Here is a 21,401-nt window from a genome sequence, read left to right as displayed (position 1 = left end):
TTGCCCACGCCTGGGCGAAGAGAGAAAGTCTGCCCCCCACTAGATCCGTTTCCGGATAGGGGGCCGTTCCTTCATGCTGTCTTGGGGGCAGCAGCAGGCTTTCTGGCCTTCTTGCCCTTGTTCCAGGACTGGTTAGGTTTCCAGGCCTGTCTGGAATGAGCAACAGTTCCCTCTTGTTTTGAAGCGGAGGAAGTTGATGCTGCTCCTGCCTTGAAATTTCGAAAGGCACGAAAATTAGACTGTTTGGCCTTTGATTTGGCCCTGTCCTGAGGAAGGGTATGACCCTTGCCTCCAGTAATGTCAGCAATAATTTCCTTCAAGCCAGGCCCAAATAAGGTCTGCCCCTTGAAAGGAATGTTGAGTAATTTAGACTTTGAAGTCACGTCAGCTGACCAGGATTTAAGCCATAGCGCCCTACGCGCCTGGATGGCGAATCCGGAATTCTTAGCCGTTAGTTTAGTCAAATGAACAATGGCATCAGAAACAAATGAGTTAGCTAGCTTAAGCGTTCTAAGCTTGTCAATAATTTCATTCAATGGAGCTGTCTGGATGGCCTCTTCCAGGGCCTCAAACCAGAATGCCGCCGCAGCAGTGACAGGTGCAATGCATGCAAGGGGCTGTAAAATAAAACCTTGTTGAATAAACATTTTCTTAAGGTAACCCTCCAATTTTTTATCCATTGGATCTGAAAAAGCACAACTGTCCTCAACCGGGATAGTGGTACGCTTTGCTAAAGTAGAAACTGCTCCCTCCACCTTAGGGACCGTCTGCCATAAGTCCCGTGTAGTGGCGTCTATTGGAAACATTTTTCTAAATATAGGAGGTGGGGAAAAGGGCACACCGGGTCTATCCCACTCCTTGCTAATAATTTCTGTAAGCCTTTTAGGTATAGGAAAAACGTCAGTACACACCGGCACCACATAGTATCTATCCAGCCTACACAATTTCTCTGGAATTGCAACTGTGTTACAGTCATTCAGAGCAGCTAATACCTCCCCAAGCAATACACGGAGGTTCTCAAGCTTAAATTTAAAATTAGAAATCTCTGAATCGAGTTTCCCCGAGTCAGAGATGTCACCCACAGACTGAAGCTCTCCGTCCTCATGTTCTGCATACTGTGACGCAGTATCAGACATGGCTCTAACAGCATTTGCGCGCTCTGTATCTCTCCTAACCCCAGAGCTATTGCGCTTGCCTCTTAATTCAGGCAATCTAGATAATACCTCTGACAGGGTATTATTCATGATTGCAGCCATGTCCTGCAAGGTAATCGCTATGGGCGTCCCTGATGTAATTGGCGCCATATTAGCGTGCGTCCCCTGAGCGGGAGGCGAAGGGTCTGACACGTGGGGAGAGTTAGTCGGCATAACTTCCCCCTCGACAGAACCCTCTGGTGATAATTCTTTTATAGATAAAGACTGATCTTTACTGTTTAAGGTGAAATCAATACATTTAGTACACATTCTCCTATGGGGCTCCACCATGGCTTTCAAACATAATGAACAAGTAGGTTCCTCTGTGTCAGACATGTTTAAACAGACTAGCAATGAGACTAGCAAGCTTGGAAAACACTTTAAAACAAGTTTACAAGCAATATAAAAAAAACGTTACTGCGCCTTTAAGAAACACTAATTTTCCCAAATTTTGAAATAACAGTGAAAAAATGCAGTTACACTAACGAAATTTTTACAGTGTATGTAATAAGTTAGCAGAGCATTGCACCCACTTGCAAATGGATGATTAACCCCTTAATACCAAAAAAGGAATAACAAATGACAAAAACGTTTTTTAAACAGTAACAACAACTGCCACAGCTCTACTGTGGCTTTTTACCTCCCTCAATACGACTTTTGAAGCCTTTTGAGCCCTTCAGAGAAGTCCTGGATCATGCAGGAAGAAGCTGGATGTCTGTGTCTGTAATTTTTGCTGTGCAAAAAAACGCCAAAATAGGCCCCTCCCACTCATATTACAACAGTGGGAAGCCTCAGGGAACTGTTGGCAAAATTCAAGCCAGCCATGTGGAAAAAACTAGGCCCCAATAAGTTTTATCACCAAACATATGTAAAAAACGATTAAACATGCCAGCAAACGTTTTAAAATACACTTTTATAAGAGTATGTATCTCTATTAATAAGCCTGATACCAGTCGCTATCACTGCATTTAAGGCTTAACTTACATTACTTCGGTATCAGCAGCATTTTCTAGCAAATTCCATCCCTAGAAAAATATTAACTGCACATACCTTATTGCAGGAAAACCTGCACGCCATTCCCCCTCTGAAGTAACCTCACTCCTCAGAATATGTGAGAACAGCAAAGGATCTTAGTTACTTCTGCTAAGATCATAGAAAACGCAGGCAGATTCTTCTTCTAAATACTGCCTGAGATAAACAGTACACTCTGGTACCATTTAAAAATAACAAACTTTTGATTGAAGAAATAAACTAAGTATAAAACACCACAGTCCTCTTACGACCTCCATCTTAGTTGAGAGTTGCAAGAGAATGACTGGATATGGCAGTGAGGGGAGGAGCTATATAGCAGCTCTGCTGTGGGTGATCCTCTTGCAACTTCCTGTTGGGAAGGAGAATATCCCACAAGTATTGGATGATCTGTGGACTGGATACACTTAACAAGAGAAAAAATGTTTTTTTTTTTTTTTTTTCTCCCATTTGTTTTCTGTAGTGTAGCTTCCCTCCCTCCACAGAGCACCCAACATTCGCTGATGACCTTTATTTTTTTAAGTTTTTTACATTTTTCTTATATTATTTTCTGTAGTGTAGCGGTTGCCACCCGCTCACTCCCCGTGCACGCGCCCGCCTCCCGTGCACGTGCTCGCCCCCGGGCATCCCCGCCCACGATCACGCCCCCCTCCACATCATCTGGGCCATAGATGGCCGCCACCCGCCTCCCATACACGCTCCCACCCACCAACGATGAAAGCCATAGATGTCCTGTGCAGAGAGGGCCACAGAGTGGCCCTCTCTGCATCGGATGGCTACTAAGGGTTATTGCAGGATGCCTCGATATCGAGGCATCACTGCAATAACCGGAAAGCAGCTGGAAGCGAGCAGGATCGCTTCCAGCTGCTTTCCAGACCGAGGACGTGCAGGGTACGTCCTTGGTCGTTAAGGGTATTTTTTTAGAGGACGTACCCTGCACGTCCTCGGTCGTTAAGGGGTTAAAGAACAAACCAAAAAAAATCTGTCTAAGTATTTTGGTTGGCTCCTACACTCCTAGAAAACATTTGTTAAGCCCTAACTTACCTTTTCTGCAATGTGCTGTTCCCTGTACCGCACTGGAGATCAGGAAGTGAGAGGAAATTGAAAAGAGAGGAATGTAGCAAATATTTCCATTGAGATAAAACGGAACAGTGACACTCGCAGGCAGATTTTTTTTTTAAAAGACACTGCCGTTCTTTCTGCAGAGAGCCTTCAGTTTCTGTGATAAGAACGCCTTGGGGCATAGTGCGCTGCTTTTGTGAGTATCATTCTGTAGAGTGATGTATTGATACAATTTCCAACAATTGTTGTAATCTTCTGCACCATTGTAGCGCCTTTTTCTGTTTTTTTATATTTGCAGTTTCTCCACTTTGTTTCAAGAAGAGCTGATCCTAGTGTATCTCTCCTTAACCATCGACGGAAGCCTCTAGAGGGCGCCTTTGTCCTGAGGGACCATGTTTGGTGATGATATAAAAAAATGTGTAATATGAATGCTTTCTCCATTGATTGACAATTGATCATACTTATCTCAGTTCTGCTATATCACACAACCTTACCTACACTCAATATAAAATAGACAATTAAATTAAAATTTTGTTTAAATATACAAACTCCCAATTAGTCAGGCTTTCACTTTTCAAAAGAACATATGTACCCCAAATTGTAGTTCTTAAAATATCATATACTTGATTGATTTCATATGTGGAGCTCTATATGTGGGGAGAAAAACCCTCTCACTACATACTAGATGGGGGAAACATTATCGAAACTCCAAGAAGTGTTTTTTAAAGCAGACTGTTTCTAGACACTTTGCTTTGGGACATGATTCTAAACAAGATTGTTTTTACCTTACCGCTAAGGTAAGGTAATTATGAATATATCATAATGTGATATGAATATATCATATTTCATTCACTTTAGAGGTTGATGAAGTTACCCCTCTTCATCATTAGTTTCAGATAATATCTCCTTTGAGGTACATATATTCTTTTGAACAGTGAAAGTCTGACTGATTGCGAGTTTGTATATTTAAACATAAAATGGAAACACTTCTTTTTGTTTACTAAATTTTAATGTAATAATCTATTTTATATTGAGTATAGGTAAGGTTGTGGGATATAGCAGAAGTGAGATAAGAATGATCAATCAGTGGAGAAATAATTTTTATTACATGTTTTAATATACCTATTACCAGGGGATGCTATGACAATGCTAACATGGGGCAATGAGTATGTATTCTTCAATGGACTTCCCGATCTTTTTCTAGTTTGATCATGTCATGTACTGCCTTTTTAAGGATGGGTTGGCTAATTTAATTCTTTCCCCTTTAAATAGTAAGAGGATCCTTCACACTTTGCTTGGAAATTTGTTCATGCAGGAGCTTTTCCCTGAAGCAACAAGTGCCTGTCTCTTTGTTTTCAAGCCTTATTTGACATCAGCTTTTCTTCTAAAGGAAGTTATTTGGATATTCTTCTACTAACTTGTTCCTCTTATTTTTATTGCAGAGGAGTATTTGTCAAAGTTAAAGTGAAGGTAAAGTTAACTTGTCAACGATCCAGAATTCAAATATTTTTTATAATTGAATAGGACTTTAAGTCATCATTTTTTAGGTTTTTACTTACATATCCCGTAATCTAACTTTTTATTCTCATTTTTCAGTTTTCAAAATTCGTCCCATTTTTTCTTTTTTTTTTCTTTTTGATTGACGTTTTTTCATTAGCCAGTTGAAATTCTGGCCGTTAGGCGGCCGTGACCCTACGTCATCCCTCTCCTAGATGCACTGCGCATGCGCTACATTCTGTTTGCTAATAGTCGCGTCTCTCGCGTAAAATAGTAATGAATGAATAAAGCTCTTCATTCAATATTATGTTTTCCCAGCGATTAACGCATGCGCACTGGGGATGTGAGTTCAGAATCGCGCATGCGCATTTGCAGCGCTCACCATGAACGCACTTCTGAGATTATGTATAGAGCGGGTGGGACCACTCTATACGTCATGGCACTAAAAAATCCGGAAATAGTGGTTGGGAGGGTTTATCGACTGAACAGTAAGAAAAGCAATGAATAAAATTAAAATATTTGTATTTATTTTTTTATTGAATAAAGTTAGCGATTAGGTTATCCAATGGAAAAAGAATGATTGGATATATTCGGATTACCTAAACTTTACCTTCACTTTAATTCTTAACTTTGTCTTTCTTTCTGTGCTGGTCTCTTGTTTGTGTGTCTTCCAATCAAGCAAGTGCAGTCTGACACACCTCATTTTGCTGAAGCTCTAACAGATTTAATTTCCAGTGTTAAAGCACCTCAGCTGCTGTGTGTGGATTTTCTCTGTATTCAGACACCTTCCTCTTGCTGCTGACAAGCAATCTAGGATCAACTTATTTCCAGTTTTTTGACATTACTACTTGTACTCCAGATCCTCACAAGGAATCATTACAGATCATATATATATTCTTATATTTGGAAGATTAAACAATACTAATAATACGGAGATCTGATGGGATATGCACGATAGTGGAGCGATTTAGCTATGTGGCTTTGAGTTGTCATAGGATTTATGATAATCAGCCATGTGGCATAGGGTTGTCATAGCAGAATGGTCATGTGACATGGGTTGCTATAACAACAGGGATTATGCTAGTGAGATTGTTCAATGCCATTACAGATGACGTATCTTAACATACACCACACGGATCGTATACTATAAACAAAACATTGATTTCACACAAATTATTTTATCTTAGACCCATAAGTACCTATATTAGCTTTTGGGCTCCACAAAAAAAGTTTTTTTATGAATGCGAGTACCAATTAAATGTTTCTTTAACACGATTTATCACTTTCATTTGGTTTTATATATGATGCAGGACAAATTACACCATAGACGGGCATCCTTCTATGCGGCATTAGAATTAAAAACATATGAATTTAGTTGACATGTTGTATGCGTTTAAAAGTTTTCACTGTAAACCTTTGTTATTATGCCTAAAGAAATGGTCAGAATGGACCAACAAAACGCATTGCAGTAAATGATTAAAAGCTGTTTTTATTCTTTCCAAGCTGTCATTTGTGTATGACTTGGAAGTTCTTTAAACCCGAAGCGTTTTTTGGAGATAGCTTCTTTTAATTACACTTCAGCCATTTACCTTGGTGGCTTCCAGAAAAGGAGCAGTGGACCGGCATATTCCAGAGTACAGTCAGCTGGGGACTGAGAGTGCCAGCTTGCCTTTTTGGCACCTTACATTTGATGCCAACCAAAACTGTGGTCAGTGATTTCTTAATATCGATACGAATATCAACAATAAAGTATCCCGCTGTGTAGTGCCCCTTCCTTTGTGTTATTTGTCCCACATTGTCATGTCTGCTGCATCTTTAATGGATAATAAAGTGTATATCTCTTTTTTACCTTCTTCTGTGCAAATGTTTTCTTGAATTGTGTTAAAGGTTTTGTATATCCTTTTGTATAAATATCTGTACATCACCCGCACACTGCTGACCTTTATAGTAATTTATGACGATCAGATCACTGAGGTTTCTGGTTGGTTACTGTAAATATCCCATTCTGATAACAAAACCAGGTGGCATGCACGTGATGTCCAGCTTACCTCCATGTGCATCAGGAACGTCTAAGGTTTGGTTCTCTGTCTTGTCAGACATTGCCTTGTTCAGCGCAACTGAATTAGTCAGATATTCTTATAATGTTTCTTCTTTACTGGCAAACACTGTGACGTGTATTATACGTGATCTTCACAGTAACAGGAGCCTAAAAACACAAGGAGAGAGAGTGAGAGAGAGAGAGAGAGAGAGAGAGAGATAGTGTGAGAGAGAGAGTATGTACAGTTCATTGTCATAGGGGGAAATAGTTTGAATTATAGTTGCACAACACCAGAATCTGAGCTTCATAAACAGACCAGGATTCAGGAATCCCTCTGCTTGGTCACAAAGGGATTAAAGTTAATACAACTGATTTATCCAACAGAAAAAAGTGATTATCAAAAAATCAATCAATACATACTGTAAATAAACTGTTCTAACAGTACATATTTTATGTCACTAATTATACCCTGTGCAGAAGCTGTGTCTAACAATTTGTAGATCTTTGTTTTTAAAGGAACATGAAACCCAAACATTTTCTTTCATGATTTAGGTAGAACATACAATTTTTTTTTAATTTTTTTTTTGGTGAGTAACCCACACAAATTAGGTTGCTGTTGTATTTTTTTTTTAGAAACCAACTTTAAATATGGTAAATATGAAATGCAAAACTGATTTTTGTAACTTTTTTTTCCATAAACGTGCATGACAAACAGCACAGGGGTCATTATTTCCTAAACATTTCAAACACAAAAAAATTATAAAAAAATGGATTCAATAGAACTTAAAATTAATTTTTAAACACTTAATTTTTAGAATGTTTATACTTACATATGAGTGTATGGCAGAGGTTCAGTACAGCCAACTGGGCTTCTAATGACACTGTGTGTATATTACTGTTGGTATCCAGTGGGTTAAATCTCAGATATCTGTTTAATAAATAAAAATCGAAGTGATTTATGAGTTGCTAGTACCATAATCAGATACATTAAATTGGTGCTGTTAATAGATAGATATGCATGTGTAATATAAATATATTATTCATTCATATAGGCCACTTACATGTCTTTTATAAAAACGTCTTCTCTTTATCTTCTTTTAATAGATAATTATATACTGTATTTTGGTTTAAGCATAAGCCTTTGTCAAGACATTGAAATCTATATAAAAAAAAAACCATATATAAATATTGTGATCAAAAAAAGTCCCACTCCAATTAGTATCGATACATAATTCATGTAAGTATCAATATTTATAAAAAGGAATATATATATATATATATATATATATATATATATATATATATATATATATATATATATATCAATCAATCAGGGGGTGGACCTTCTTGAGAGCATGTGGCAAAATTGGTGACAATCCTCTATAAAAAATGATTACACCATTTTATACTACATTTCAGTGGGCGGCAGTGTGTGTGTGTAGGGGGGAATAACTAGGTCTTTATTATTTATTTTTGCTACTGCCACCAATACCTTCATCTTCTGCAGCACATCAGACTTTTTGGTTAGATTTGCAGAACACTGTCTAATTATTAAGCTCAACACTGATGTACTGCAGGGGGTGTAGTAGACATTGGTGCTTGTGTGTATAAAACAGTCCAATTCCTGCTTTCGTCAAAGGGGGATGCTGCAGGATGCTGTATAAGGTAGGAAGTTCTATGCCGTCCTAACGGCGTTAAAACCCAGCACTGTTAGGGCGGCATGGAAAGTCCTAACAGAATTTTAAAAGTTAATAATGTATTTTTATAACCATTGCCACATCTCCTGTATTTGTCTCACCTAGACACCTCCTCCCCAGTACTTTATATATAAACACTTAACCTGTATAGAGAGATCACTCTGCCTAACATGCACCACCCCCTCCTATAGCACATCATGTAGAGATCCCAGAGGCAGAACTTTTTTCAATTTCTGTGATGAGATTTTTTTAAAATATAGTAATAATAACACATTCAGGAGTCACAGCTTTGCCCACAGTGAAAGGCTAGGGAGTCAGTCAATCAATGTGCTGCTGCTTTGCAGCGCTGCTCTGTATTTGGCTGTTCTCTTCAAACAGTGTTTCGTTCTAGCTGCAGTGTTAAGGAAAATGTACACAGTGCAACCAGAGCCTTGCGGTGTTTGAAGAGAGCAGCCTAATGTGAAGCGGCGCTACAAAGTACAAACTACAAAGTACTGCAGACTACATGTGCAGACAAACACAAACCCTGAGGCACACACACACACACATCTGCACACACACACACAATGGCACCAACAGTCTCATAAAGAACAGAGCCCACATTTACAGCACTCAGACCTGAACACTTAGGACTGACTTTAAAGGGACAGTACACTGTAAAATTGTTTCCCCATTAATGCATTTTCAGTGACTTGTTATATCAGCTTTAGAGTATAAAATGTATGAGGAATTGCATTTTCGGGTTTATTTGTGTATATGATTTAGCTGGTTTTGTGCTTTTAAACCACATCCTATTACAATGAGTTAAAGGGATACTAAACCCAATTTTTTTTCTTTCGTGATTCAGATAGAGCATGCAATTTTAAGCAACTTTCTAATTTACTCCTATTTATTAATTTTTCTTCATTCTCATGCTATTTTTATTTGAACAAGCAAGAATGTAAGCTTAGGAGGCGGCCCATTTTTATTTTAGCACCTAGGTAGCTCTTGCTGATTGGTTACTAAATGTAGCAAACCAATCAGCAAGCTCTACCAAGGTGCTGAACCAAAAATGGGCTGGCTCTTAACCTTCCATTCCTGCTTTTTCAAATAGAGATAGCAAGAGAACGAAGAAAAATAGATAATAGGAATAAATTAGAAAGTTGCTAAAATTGCATGCTCTATCTGAATAATGAAAGAAAAAAAAATTGGGTTTTTGTATCCTTTTAAGCTAGTAGGTAATATGATATCTCATTATGTTATCACTTTGTGTACACACTTGCTTCCTTATCTTATATCTGTTTGTAAACCAAAGTCCAATACTTAGAGAGAACAATGGAAAATTAACGTTGTATTAACCCCTTAAGGACAAGGCCATTTTTCAATTTCTTACCCTTAAGGACCAGGGCTATTTTTATATTTCTGCGATGTTTGTGTTCAGCTGTAATTTTTCCTCTTACTCATTTACTGTACCCACAGATATTATATGCTGTTTTTCTTGACATTAAATGGACTTTCTAAAGATACCATTATTTTCATCATATCTTATAATTTACTATGAAAAACTTTAATAAAATAGGATGAAAAAAACCCACACTTTTTCTTAATTTGACCCCCCTAAATCTGTTACACATCTACAACCACCAAAAAACACCCATGCTAAATAGTTTCTAAATTTTGTCCTGAGTTTAGAAATACCCAGTGTTTACATGTTCTTTGCTTTTTTTGCAAGTTATAGGGCAATAAATACAAGTAGCACTTTGCTATTTCCAAACCATTTTTTTCAAAATTAGCGATAGTTACATTGGAACACTGATATCTGTCAGGAATCCCTAAATATCCTTTAACATGTGTATATATATATATATATATATATATATATATATATATATATATATATATATATATATATATATATATATATATATATATATTTTTTTTTTAATAGACAACCTAAAGTATTGATCTAGTCCAATTTTGATATATTTCATTCCACCATTTCACCTCCAAATGCGATCAAATAATAAAAAAAATCATTCACTTTTTCACAAACTTTAGGTTTCTCACTGAAATTATTTACAAACAGCTTGTGCAATTATGGCACAAATGGTTGTAAATGCCTCTCTGGGATCCCCTTTGTTCAGAAATAGCAGACATTTATGGCTTTGACATTACTTTTTGAATATTAGAAGGCCGCTAAATGCCGCTGCACACCACACTTGTATTATACCCAGCAGTGAGTGAAGGGGTTAATTAAGTAGCTTGTAGGGAGCTTGTAGGGTTAATTTTAGCTTTAGTGTAGTAGACAACCCAAAGTATTGATCTAGGCCCATTTTGGTATATTTCATGCCACCATTTCACCTCCAAATGCTATCAAATAAAAATAAAAAAATCAAATCGTTCACTTTTTTTACAAACTTTAGGTTTCTCACTGAACTTATTTATAAATAGCTTGTGCAATTATGGCACAAATGGTTTTAAATGCTTCTCTGGGATCCCCTTTGTTCAGAAATAGCAGACATATATGGCTTTAGCATTGCTTTTTGGTAATTAGAAGGCCGCTAAATGCAGCTGCGCACCAAACTTGTATTATGCCCAGCAGTGACGGGGTTAATTAGGTAGCTTGAATGGTTAATTTTAGCTTTAGTGTAGAGATCAGCCTCCCACCTGACACATCCCACCCCCTGATCCCTCCCAAACAGCTCTCATCCCTCCCCCACCCCACAATTGTCCCCGCCATCTTAAGTACTGGCATAAAGTCTGCCAGTACTAAAATAAAATGCTTTTTTTCATTATTTATTTTTTTAAATATATATTCTGCTGTGTAGGATCCCCCCTCAGCCCCCAACCTCATTGATCCCCCCCAAAGAACCCTCCCCCCACTAACTACGTTCCACCATTTTGGGTACTGGCAGCTGTCTGCCAGTACCCACTTTGCATTTAAATGTGCTTTTTTTAAAATAAACCACTGTTTTTCTGTAGTGTAGCTTCCCCCCTCCATACCCTCTCCCTCCCCCCCCCAGACTTTTTTGAAAAATGATTTCCCCCCCCTCCTCTCTCATTCACAACCACCACCCTCTCCCACGACTTCAACATTATTAATACTGGATCGCAGGCGTGCACAAACCCCCCCCTGCGTGCACCCAACACTCGTTTCCGACTGCTGGCTGGAAGATTGCCAGCGATGGGCCGCCCACCCGCCTCCCTGCTGCTGCCCCCACCCACCAACGATCGGCACCATCGCTGGCCGATGCAGAGAGGGCCACAGAATGGCTCTCTCTGCATCAGTATTTGAAAAAAGGAATTGCAGTAATGCCTCAATATCGATATAAAGGGACACTGAACTCAATTTTTTTCTTTCATGATTCAGATAGAGCATGCAAATGTAAGCAACTTTCTAATTTACTCCTATTATCAATTTTTCTTCATTCTCTTGCTTTCTTTATTTGAAAAAGAAGACATGATCTAAGCTATTTTTTTGGTTCAGGACCATGGAAAGCACTTGTTTATTGGTGGGTGAATTTATCCACCAATCAGCAAAAACAAAACAGAGTGTTCACCAAAAATGGGCCGGCATCTAAACTTACATTCTTGCATTTCAAATAAAGATACCAAGAGAATGAAGAAAATTTGATAATAGGAGTAAATTAGAAAGTTGCTTAAAATTGCAAGCTCTATCTGAATCACAAAATAAAAAATTTGGGTTCAGTGTCCCTTTAACACACATACCATACACAGAACTCCCTCCCCAGTATATACAGATATATAATATTATAGAGGTTCCCTCTGGCTCACACACAGAGCCCTCTCACTGGTTCCTTATATACAGATATATAATATTATAGGGAGGTTCCTCTGTCTCACACACAGAGCCAACTCCCAAGTTCCTTATATACAGCTTAGAAATATTATAGAGAGGTTCTCTCTTCCTCACACACACAGCTCCCTCCCTTGTTCCTTATATAAAGATATATTCTATTATAGAGATTCCCTCTGCCACACATACACAACCCCTCCTACAGACCTCATGTAGAGATATACAGTACTATACAAAGGTTCCATGTGTCTTAAACACACACCAGCACCTTATATGTAAACATATAACACAATACAGAGGTTCCTCTGCCTCACACACACAGCGTCCCCCGTTCCTTTTATATATATATATATATATATATATATATATATATATATATATATATATATATAATATTATAGGAGGTTCCCTCTGCTTCTCACACAGAGCCCCTCCCCAGTTCCTTATATAAAGATATATAAGATTATAGAGAGATCCCATCTGCCTCACATACACCACCCCTACTATAGACCTCATGTAGAGATATAAAGTACTATACAAAGGTTCCATGTGTCTTAAACACACACCACCAGTGCCTTATTTGTAAACATATAACACAACACAGTGGTTCCTCTGACTCACACACACAGCCCCACCCCCCCGTTAATTTTATACATATATATAATATTATAAAGGTTCCCTCTGCTTCACACACAGAGCCCCTCTGCAGTTCCTTATATGCAGATATATAATATTATAGCACGTCATGTATAGATATACAGTACTATAGAGAGGTTCCATATGTCTTAAAGGGACAGTAAACATTGGGAATAATGTTACATAATTCTGCACATAGCCTTTTTTTTTTTTTTTTTAAGCCTAATTTGTGACCTGAAAGTATACTTACCTCCAGCATGAACCTGTCCTCTTCTATGAAGCTGGTTTTTTCAAATAGCTCTTCACTGGCTCCCTCTTTAATCACAGAGTTCCGTGGCGTCATTGAACTAAAGGTGGCCCTCGTTTTACAACGGTTCAATTTACACCGTTTCAGAATAACAACCTTTTTTTCCAGTCATGTGACTGCTATTGAAAAGCATTGAGAAGCAGTGCATTTATTAAAAAATCCAGTAGGTGGAGCTGTCCGCTTGTGTTGCAGCAAAGCTAAGCAAGCTGAAATTAATCAGTTTAACCAAACCGGAGCTATCGAGCAGATTTCAAAGGAACAATATCTTCCTGTCAATAAATCAGTCCAGATTGGAATGCATAGAAAGAACTGTTTGCAGAAAAATGCAAGTGAAGTCTGTGTTGTGTGATTATTTTATTAGGTTTATAATGTTGTTTAGCAAATTTTTTTGTTCATTTAACTTAGTTTAATTATATATTCTGTGTTGTGTGATTATTTTATTAGGTTTATAATGCTGTTTAGCATTTAAAGTCTTCATGTCAAAGCTTCAAAAATAATGTATTAGGTGTTACTTATGACAATTTTGAGAGGGGCCTGGAACCTATCTCCCTCACTTCCCATTGACTTACATTATAAACTGGGTTTCAATTTACAACGGTTTCGATTTACAACCATTCCTTCTGGAACCTAACCCCGGCGTAAACTGAGGGCTACCTGTACATGTAGCGTGCTCCCGCACAAGGTAAAGTAGCCACAAGTTAAGTATACAGTTAAGTTTACTTTAAAGGAACATGATTTCTTTCCAGATTTAGAAAAAGCATGCAATTTAAAAAAAAACTTTCTAATTTACTTATATTATCTAATTAGCTTCATTTACTTTATATCCTTTGCAGAAAAGCATATCTAGATAGGCTCAGTGGCTGCTGATGGGGGGCTGCACATAGATGCCTCGTGTGATTGGCTCACCCTTATGCATTGCTATTTCTTCAACAAAGGATATCTAACGAAGGAAGCAAACTAGATAATAGAAGTAAATTGGAATGTTGTTTAAAATTGTATTCTCTATGCGAATCATGAAAGAAAAATGTAGGGTTTAGTATCCCTTTAAGGCAACAAATTATACTTTAAAAAAAAATCAAAAGGGTTTCGTCATGTTACATAATAGTGCAGAATTATGCAATATAATTCCCAACCTTTACTGTCCCTTTAAACACACACTATCAGCACTCTATATGTAAACATTTAACACAATGCAGAGGTTCCCTCTGCTTCACACACACAGCCCCTTCACATTTCCTTATATACTGATATATAATATTATAGAGACGTTCTTCTGCTTCCTCCACCTCATACACTCATCCCCCTCCATAGTCCATTATATACAGGTATATAACATTATAGAGAGGCTCACTCTGTATTACACACAGCCCCTCCCAAATGTATCTATGACTCACACTCACACACCAGTTCGTGCTGCCTAATAAACACATACACACACAGTCACACCTACACACGTCTTCTTTAGTACAATATATGCAGGTATTTACCAGTATACAAAGAGAGCTTTGTCCATGTTTACCGTTAATCTCTGAGACGGAAGCAGCTAGTTTCCATTCAGGTAAAGGACCTGTTTTGTCATAAGTCACATGACTGCTGCGGCTAAATGTAAAGAGGCTACCGAGTAATCTTTGGTCCTTTAGTTACTTAGGAACAAGCTTTTATTTAGGGAAGAACTACAAGCGAGTTTGTCGAAATATCTATATATAAGGTACCGCAGTATGTGTAAGGAGATTCCTCTATTTACTGTAGATGCGTATAATTTACTCGGAGAGGGTTCTGTATGTGCGTGAGCAGAGGGAACCTCTATATAATATTATATAATTATACATATCTGTGTAGAACTGTGGAGGGGGCTGTGTGTGTGTCAATCATAGGGAGCTATTTATATCGGTGTGCAAGAGGCATACGGCACCTATTTAAAATACTATATATCTGTCTATAAGCTACCGGGGACCCATGCTATGTGAGGCAGAGAGGACTCTTTATATTGGTGGGTGCAAAAGCAGAGGGCACCTTTTTATATCTGTATATGGGTGCTGGGTAGTGGGCTATGTGTATGTCAGGCAGAGGGAAGTTTGTGCAAGAGGCAGAGGGCACCTTTTTATATATATCTGTATGTAAAGTACTGGAGAGGGGACTATGTGATTGTGAGGCAGAGGGAACTCTTTATATTAGTGCGTGCAAGAGGCAGAGGGCACTGGGCAGGGCACCTTTTTAAAATAACATAGTAGATGAGGCTGAAAAAAGGCAGAAGTCCACCAAGTTCAACCTATACAAATCTTAATTTATCTACCATCTTAAATTAATCTCATTAAAAAGGTGACCCATTTAAAGGGACACTGAACCCAATTGTTTTCTTTTGTGACTCAGATAGAGCATGACATTTTAAGTAACTTTCTAATTTACTCCTATTATCGAATTTTCTTCATTCTCTTTGTATCTTTATTTGAAATGCAAGAATGTAAGTTTAGATGCCGGCCCATTTTTGGTGAAAAACCTGGGTTGTTCTCGCCGATTGGTGAATAAATTCATCCACCAATAAAAAGTGCTGTCCAGAGTTCTGAACGAATAAAAAAGTTTAAATGCCTTATTTTTCAAAAAAGATAGCAAGAGAACAAAGAAAAATTGATAATAGGAGTAAATTAGAAAGTTGATTAAAATTGCATGCTCTATCTGAATCACAAAAGAATTTTTTTTGGGTTCCGTGACCCTTTAACACCAGCAATCACATCCCTGAATTATGTTTCAAGACAGAAATGTATCTAAACTACTTTAAACGTATCTAAGGTATTGGCATTCACTACCTCCCTAGGTAATGAGTTTCACAATTGAAACATTTAAAGGGACAGTAAATTCACAAAAAAATCTTTCATGATTTAAATAGGGCATGTAATTTTAAACAACTTTCCAATTTACTTTTATTACCAATTTTGCTTTGTTCTCTTGGTATTCTTAGTTGAAAGCTAAATCTAGGAGGTTCATGTGCTAATTTCTTAGACCTTGAAGACTGCCTCTAATCTGAAAGAAATTTGACAGTTTTTCACCACTAGAGGGCGTTAGTTCATGTGTTTCAAATAGATAACATTGAGCTCTGGCACGTGAAGCTCCTAAGAGCAAACACTGATTGGCTAAAAATGCATGTCTGTCAAAAGAACTGAAATAAGGAGGCAGTTTGCAAAGACTTAAGGCTGTGACACACTGCAAGCAGAGCGACGCGCAGCGTGTAGATGCAGCTGTGCGCGCTCAGTGTGTCTTGCCTTTTCATCTCTGAGCACTCTGCTGCGTCAGGTTGCGTAGCTAAGCACTCAGAGATGAAATATTTGAACTTCAGAAGCGATGCGACGCGGAGCAAAGCAGCTGCTTTGCCTCGCGCCGCATCGCTTGCAGTGTGTCACGGGCTTAAGATACAAGGTAATCACAGAGGTAAAAAGTATATTATTATAACAGTGTTGGTTATGCAAAATTGGGGAATAGGTAATAAAGGGATTATCTACCTTTTTAAACAACAAAAATTCTGTTGTTTACTGTCCCTTTAAGTTGCTGGAGATTAAATCTCCTTTCCTCCAGCCTTAAATTGTGATCTCTTGTCACAAACAATTTTCTTGGAATAAAAAGAGCTTCTGCCATCTCTGTATATGGGCCTTGCATATATTTATATAAAGTAATCATGTCACCTTTAAGCGCCTTTTTTTTTTTATAGAGAAAACAAACCCAGTTTGGCCAACGTCTCCTCATAACTTAAATTCTCCATTGCCCTCCATTGGTTTTGTGGCGCTTCTCTGAACTTTTTCTAAATCTGCAATGTCGTTTTTAGAGATTGGTCCCCAAAACGGCACTTCCGTTACTCAAGGAGTGTTACTTACCAGGGATTTATATAGTGACAGAATTATGCTTCCCACCCTTGCATCAATGCCTCTTTTAATACATCTATTATTAGCCTTAGAAGCCACTACCCATTTAAATAATAGATTGACTGCTTTTTTTTTACTTAAAAAATTTAGAACCTTACATTTCCGGTGTTCTGTAATATTTTCCTACCTTGTTACTTTTTCCTACCTACTTAACGCATACGGCCATGCCTACAATAAACTTGCAAATACCGTTTGCACGCATGGGCTCACTGCCTCAGTCGGCAAATATAGAACACTGCGTACGGCCACACCTACAATAAACTTACAAATACACTTGTGCACGCATGTGCTTACTGCTGCAGTCGGCAAATATTACAGAACACCGGTACGTCCACAATTTTGGCACTAGCTGGGGACATCAAAATACCAGTGCCAAAAAAAGGCTTCCTACAACTATGTTCTTTTATTCTGTATATTCAATATTATTATACTGATAGTTACAAACATTCCCTTTCATGATGAAACGCTAATACATTTTGTAACTATTTATATTATGTCTGCTTTATTGAGATATGTTCACTCCTTTAATCAAAGAAATCTGTATAATGATATTGAATATACATAATAAAAGAACATAGTTGTAGGAAGCCTTTTTTTGGAACTGGTATTTTGATGTCCCCACCTAGTGCCAAAATTGTGGACATACCGGTGTTCTGTAAAATTTGCAGACTATGGCAGTGATTGCATGTGTGCAAAGGGTATTTGCAAGTTTATTGTAGGCGTCGCCGTACGTGTTATGTAGGTAGGAAAACAGAGATGTTGCTATTTAATCATGGCTCCAAGTCATTAATAAAAATATTAAAAAAGAACAGGCCCAGTACTGATCCCTGGGGGGACTCCACTAATTACCTTTGTCCAATCTGAGTATGATCTGTTTACTACTACTTGTTGCTCCCTGTCTTTTATCCAGTTATTTATACATGAGCTAACATTTTCAGATAATCCCAGTCCCTTAATTTTGTACAATAATCTCTTGTTTGGCAATGTATCAAACGACTTTAAAAAATCCAAGTATATCACATCAACTAATTCCCCTTTATCTATAGTTTTATTTAGTTCGTCGTTGAATCTAATGTCAGGATCTATTACTCATTAAACCATGCTGATTTAAACTCATTATTTTGTTTACGCTAATATACTCATCAATTTAATACTTTATAATCTCTTCAAGTATCTTCTCCACTATCTATGTCAGACTAACTGGTCTATGGCTTCCTGGATCAGCCCTGTTCCCCTTTTTAAAAAGTGGCACCTCATCAACTTTACGCCAGTCTTGGGGTACTATGCCTGAGGATAATGAGTCTTGAAAAATTAAGAGTAAAGGTTTGGCTATAGCAGTGCTAAACTCACGTAAAAACCTTGAGTATATTCCATCTGGGCCTGGAGTTTATTTACCTTAATATTGTCTAGTTTTTTTTCCCTGATATACTATAGATTTAACCCAGTTAATGGTATGGGTTTGCATGTTCTAGTTTGTTTCAAAGTATCTCCCATTGGTTCCTCTTGTGTATACTGAAGAACTGGTTTAGTACCTAAGCCTTCTCCTTGTCACTGTTAATCTTGCTACCCTTCACACATTTTAATGTACCTATATTTTCCTTCTTAGATTTTATTTGCCGTTACTGGGGAAGGGACTGTGTGTATGTGAGACAGATGGAACTCTTTATATTAGTATGTGCAAGAGGCAGAGGGCACCTTTTTATAATAATATATATCTGTATATAAGGTACTGGGGAGCGGGGTTATGGGTGTTTGAGGCAGAGGGAACTCTTTATATTGGTGTGTGCAAGAGGTAGGGATTAACTTTTTATAATAATATATATCTGTATATAAGGTACTGGTTAGCATGGCTATGTGTATGTGAGGCAGAGGGAACTCGTGTGTGCAAGAGGCAGATGTCATCTTTTTATAATATGTATCTGTATATAAGGTACTGGGGAGGGGGCTGTTTGTGCAAGAGGCAGGGGAACATATCTATAATATTACCTAGCTGTGTTATAAGATACTTGTACTTATGCATTTCTGTATCGGACCATTCACAGGTAAACCTCCCTCTCACACACAGTCCCTGCTTATTCTCTGAACGCCCTCTCCTTCATTAATACACAGCCTCAGGCTCCACTCTTAACCCCCTCTCCCCTTCTTTTGTCTGGGGTTAATCCAAAATATTGATTATCATCAGATTAGTGTGTGTCTATGTGATATAATATATACTGTATATTTTATATATATATATATATATATATATATATATATATATATATATATATATATATATATATATATATATATATATAATCTCTGTACTAGTTGGTAAGCCTGCCCAGAGGGCAGTTTATGTGTTGTAAATAGAAAAAATAGAACTACAGAAAAAATAAATACATTATCCAAAATAAAAAAATTAAACCTAATCCCTATGAAAATAAAAAACAAACAAAATAAAAACACCCCCTAATCTAAAGGGCTTTTTTTGTAGGGCATTGCCCTAAGTTAAACAGCTCTTTTGCAGTTACAAAAAATTCTAAGTCCCCCCTAACAGTAAAACCCACAACCAACCAAACCCCCCAAAATAAAAAAAAACCTAACACTAAAAAAAACTAAACTACCCATTGCCCTGAAAAGGACATTTGTATGGGCATTGCCCTTAAAAGGGCATTCAGCTCTTTTGCTGCCCTTAAAAGAGCATTTATCTCTTTTAAGAAGTGCCCATCCCTAATCTAAACCCCCCCCCAAAAAAAAAAAACCCCAAAAAAAACCTAAGTCTAACCCCTAGGTTGGTACTCACGGTTGCTGAAGTCCGGCCGAGAAGGTCCTCTTCTAGGCATTGAAGTCTTCTTCCAAGCGGCCGACATCTTCTTCCAAGCGGGGACCTCTTCTTTCTTCATCCAGGACTGCGGAACTGATAACCGGCGACTGCGGAACTTGATAACCGGCGACTGCGGAACTGATAACCGGCGACTGCGGAACTGATAACCGGCGACTGCGGAACTGATAACCGGCGACTGCGGAACTGATAACCGGCGACCGCGGAACTGATAACCGGCGACCGCGGAGCCATGGAGCGTGGAGGATCCTCTTCTTCCGATCGCTGCCGTACACTAAATAGTGAATTCAAGGTACGCAATTAACCCCTTGAGTGATAACGACGACTCTGAGACGTCGCAGTGTTTCCCACTCTGGTGCTAACGATGGCAGGTAACATTTGTTTTGTTTTTTTTCAAAAAATATTAAAATATTTGTTTTATTTAGATTAGGGATGGGCAATTCTTAAAAGAGCTAAATTCCCTTTTAAGGGCAGCAAAAGAGCTAAATGCCCTTTTAAGGGCAATGGCCATACAAATGCCCTTTTAAGGGCAATGGGTAGTTTAGGTTTTTAAGTGTTAGGTTTATTTATTTTGGGGGGTTTGGTGGGTGGTGGGTTTTACTGTTGGGGGGACTTAGAATTTTTTGGAACTGTAAAAGAGCTGTTTAACTTAGAGCAATGCCCTGCAAAAAGCCCTTTTAAGGGCTTTTGGTAGTTTAGCATTAGATTTGGTATGTGTTTTTATTTTTGGGGGGCTTTTTATTTTCATAGGGATTAGGTTTAATTTTTTTATTTGTGATAATTTTTTTTATTATTTTCTGTAATGTTAGACTTTTTTATTTTTGTAACTTTAGTTTAGTTTTTACTTAGTTTTTTTTATTTTTAAAGTAATGTTAGGTTGTTTTTTTTTAATTGTAATTTTGTAATTTTGTATTTTTAATTTAGGTAATTGGGTTTAATTTAGAGGGTGTTAGGTTAGGGGGCTTAGTAATTTGATTAGTTATTTGCATTGTGGGTTTTGGCAGTTTAATAGGGTAATTAGGTTTATTTAGATGTGGGGGTTTAGAGGTTAATAGTATAATTAGGTTTATTGCGATGTGGGGGTTTGTGGTTTAGGGGTTAATAGGGTAATTAGGTTTATTGTGATGCGGGTGGTTGACGGTTAAGGGATTAATATGTTAGGTTATTTGCGGATTAGGGGTTAATTACTTTATTATTTTGTGATGTGTGGGTTTGTGGTTTAGGTGTTAATACTTTGTGTGCGAGGTTAGTTGTTTTTTTTGTGTGTTATACTTCATGTGGGCGTTTTTTTTTTTTTTTTGTAATGCTCCGTTTGCCTTCGCTGCATCCCGGTGGATTACGAAAATTGCAGGGTGGCACCAACATTCTGTTGGCTGCCTCGTGCTGCCAACATTCCTTTGAGGATGCGTGC

General features: G+C 37.8%; 2 protein-coding genes across 2 annotated transcripts in view; one reads left to right on the top strand and one right to left on the bottom strand.

Moving 5' to 3' along the window:
• LOC128655679 (zinc finger protein OZF-like) overlaps positions 1-14,786 on the bottom strand; it is a 43,833-nt gene extending 29,047 nt beyond the window's left edge. Inside the window, exons 1-4 of the mRNA XM_053709261.1 lie at positions 14,743-14,786; positions 7,881-7,978; positions 7,650-7,747; positions 6,830-6,987 (exon numbers count right to left, since the gene is read on the bottom strand). Of these exons, the coding sequence (XP_053565236.1) occupies positions 6,830-6,881 (52 nt within the window). The 5' untranslated portion in view covers positions 6,882-6,987; positions 7,650-7,747; positions 7,881-7,978; positions 14,743-14,786. The remainder of the gene's footprint in view (positions 1-6,829; positions 6,988-7,649; positions 7,748-7,880; positions 7,979-14,742) is intronic.
• A 127-nt stretch (positions 14,787-14,913) lies between these two features.
• LOC128658039 (gastrula zinc finger protein XlCGF66.1-like) overlaps positions 14,914-21,401 on the top strand; it is a 153,457-nt gene continuing 146,969 nt past the window's right edge. The window contains exon 1 of the mRNA XM_053712485.1: positions 14,914-14,963. The gene's annotated coding sequence lies outside the window, so the exon portion shown is untranslated. The remainder of the gene's footprint in view (positions 14,964-21,401) is intronic.

This window comes from Bombina bombina, chromosome 4 (genome assembly GCF_027579735.1).
Source record: "Bombina bombina isolate aBomBom1 chromosome 4, aBomBom1.pri, whole genome shotgun sequence".
In the NCBI taxonomy this organism is placed as follows: Eukaryota; Metazoa; Chordata; class Amphibia; order Anura; family Bombinatoridae; genus Bombina; species Bombina bombina.
This window is presented reverse-complemented; position numbering and strand designations above follow the sequence as displayed.